This window comes from Mandrillus leucophaeus, unplaced genomic scaffold, assembly GCF_000951045.1.
Source record: "Mandrillus leucophaeus isolate KB7577 unplaced genomic scaffold, Mleu.le_1.0 Scaffold157, whole genome shotgun sequence".
Classification (NCBI taxonomy): Eukaryota; Metazoa; Chordata; class Mammalia; order Primates; family Cercopithecidae; genus Mandrillus; species Mandrillus leucophaeus.
In genome coordinates this window covers 148,549-150,884 of record NW_012101554.1, presented here as the reverse complement: position 1 = coordinate 150,884, position 2,336 = coordinate 148,549, and the positions used below count along the sequence as shown (strand labels likewise).

At 46.2% G+C, this 2,336-nt stretch overlaps 1 protein-coding gene across 3 annotated transcripts in view; it reads left to right on the top strand.

The window, feature by feature from the left end:
• GLT8D2 (glycosyltransferase 8 domain containing 2) overlaps positions 1-2,336 on the top strand; it is an 85,184-nt gene that overhangs the window by 59,238 nt on the left and 23,610 nt on the right. For all 3 annotated transcript variants that reach the window (XM_011975495.1, XM_011975493.1, XM_011975496.1), the window contains one exon: positions 1,579-1,671. In XM_011975495.1, the coding sequence (XP_011830885.1) occupies positions 1,579-1,671 (93 nt within the window). The remainder of the gene's footprint in view (positions 1-1,578; positions 1,672-2,336) is intronic.

Here is a 2,336-nt window from a genome sequence, read left to right as displayed (position 1 = left end):
CTCTCTCTCTCTCTCTCTCTCTCTCTCTCCCCCTCTCTCTTTCCTTCCTTCTTCTTCTTTTCCTTTTTCTTTCTTTCTCACAGAGTCTCCCTTTGTCACCCAGACTGGAGTGCAGTGGCACAATCTCAGCTCACTGCAACCTCCACCTCCCAGGTTCAAGTGATTCTCCCGCCTCAGCCTCCTGAATAGCTGGGACTACAGGCATGCGCAACACTCGGCTAATTTTTGTATTTTTAGTAGAGACCGGGTTTTGTCATGTTGGCCAGGCTGGTCTCAAACTCCTGGCCTCCAGTGATCCACCCTCCTTGGCCTCCCAAAGTGCTGGGATTACAGGCGTGAGCCACTGCACCCGGCCTGCACATCATCCTTGACCAAGGGTTGAATTAACTGAGAAGCAACTGTGTCATAATGGCTAAGAACATGTATTTATAATTACTACTGGCTCAAAAGAAGAATCACATAAATTCAACAAAATAAAAGCCACATACAGCAGACCCACAGCTAGTGTCATACTAAATGGGGAAAAACTGAAAGCCTTTCCTCTTACATCTGGAACACGACAAGGATGGCTGCGTTTCACCATTGTTATTCAACATTGTACTGGAAGCCCTAGCTAGAGCAATCAGACAAGCAAAAGAAATAAAGGGCATCCAAATAGGAAAGGAAGAACTCAAATTATCCGTGTTTGCAGATGATATGTTTTTGTTTTGTTTTGTTTTGGAGAAAGGTCTTGCTGTATTGCCCAGCGGTGTGATCTTGGCTCACTGCAACCTCCACCTCCCAGGTTCAAGCAATTCTCATGCCTCAGCCTCCCAAATAGCTGGGATTACAGGCATGCACCATCCCGCCCAGCTAATTTTTGTATATTTAGTAGAGATAGGGTTTCACCATATTGCCCTGGCTGACCTTGAACTCCTGGCCTCATGTGATCTGCCCACCTCAGCCTCCCAAAGTGCTGGGATTACAGGTGTGAGCCACTACACCTGGCCAATATAATCTTATATTTGGAAAATTCTAAAGACTCCAGCAAAGAACTGTTAGAACTGATATACAAATTCAGTAAAGATGCAAGACCCCTGAGCAACAATAGTGTTCCAGGTTAATTCTTTCTGTTTGTTTGTTTTTGTATTTGAGACAGGGTCTAGCTCTGTCACCTAGGCTGGAGTAATCTTGGCTCACTGCAGCCTCCGCCTCCCAGGCTCAAGCTATCCTCCTATCTCAGCCTCCTTAGTAGCTGGGAATACAGGTGCATGCCACCATACCCAGCTAATTGTGTGTGTGTGTGTGTGTGTGTGTGTGTGTGTGTGTGGAGACAGGGTGCCACTCTGTTGCCCAGGCTGGTCTCGAAACTCCTGAGCTCAAGTGATCCACATGCCTTGGCCTCCCAAAGTACTGTTATTACAGGCATAAGCTACCATACCTGGCCAGGTTAATTCTTTATATGCTCTCTGCTTATAGAAAGGTCTCAGACACCACTCTGTGTCATGGAAGGAATCTACTCACACTACCATTCTAAACTTTGTCACGTGATTTCAGGTTCGTAGGTTCAACGTTAATGTGTTTCCATTTCTATTTCAGTTAATCAGGTGCTGCTGTTCCTTCTGATCGTGACCCTCTGTGTGATTCTGTATAAGAAAGTTCATAAGGGGACTGTGTCCAAGAATGATGCAGGTGAGCGGACATGGAATTCATTGAGTTGGGATACCCAGGAATGTGGTTTGAATGTGTTCCTCTAGGTCCTTTCAATAGCTGGGTTCAGGGACAAGTGACAGCTTGGTCAACTCCCAAGGATCTGCTGGTAGAATATCTGCCCTAGAACACCTTTTCAGTTGAGACCTAGGATGGTCGGTGCTATTCAAACTTTATCATGTGTGAGAGTTGCATGGAGAGCTTGTTAAAACACAGCACTGGGCCTGCCTTCGAGGTGTAGGATCAGTAGGTATGGGGTGGGGCCTCAAGATTTGCATTTCCGATAAGCTCCTGGTTGAGGCTGATGCTGTGGGTTCTTGGACCACAGGGTGAGTGCACTGCTCCACACCCCATCTCTTTGGAGCTTCTCAATGACTTTGCTTATGGAGACCGCCCTCTCTCTCCTCTCCCTGCTGGTTCATTCCCATCAGTGCAAGTCAGCCTCATAACTCTCAGCTTGAAAATGGCCCTTCATTGGCCCTTTGTTCTCTCCCAGCTGTACTGAGAGCCGTGTTTCCCTCCTCGGGGGTGAATTGCCTGAGATGGCACCTTCACAACTCCAATGCACACACAAAGTCAACTTCCATAAAAATCAAGAAGCACTGTTTATTACATTTTTAATTAATTTACTTTTTTTTTTTTTTTTT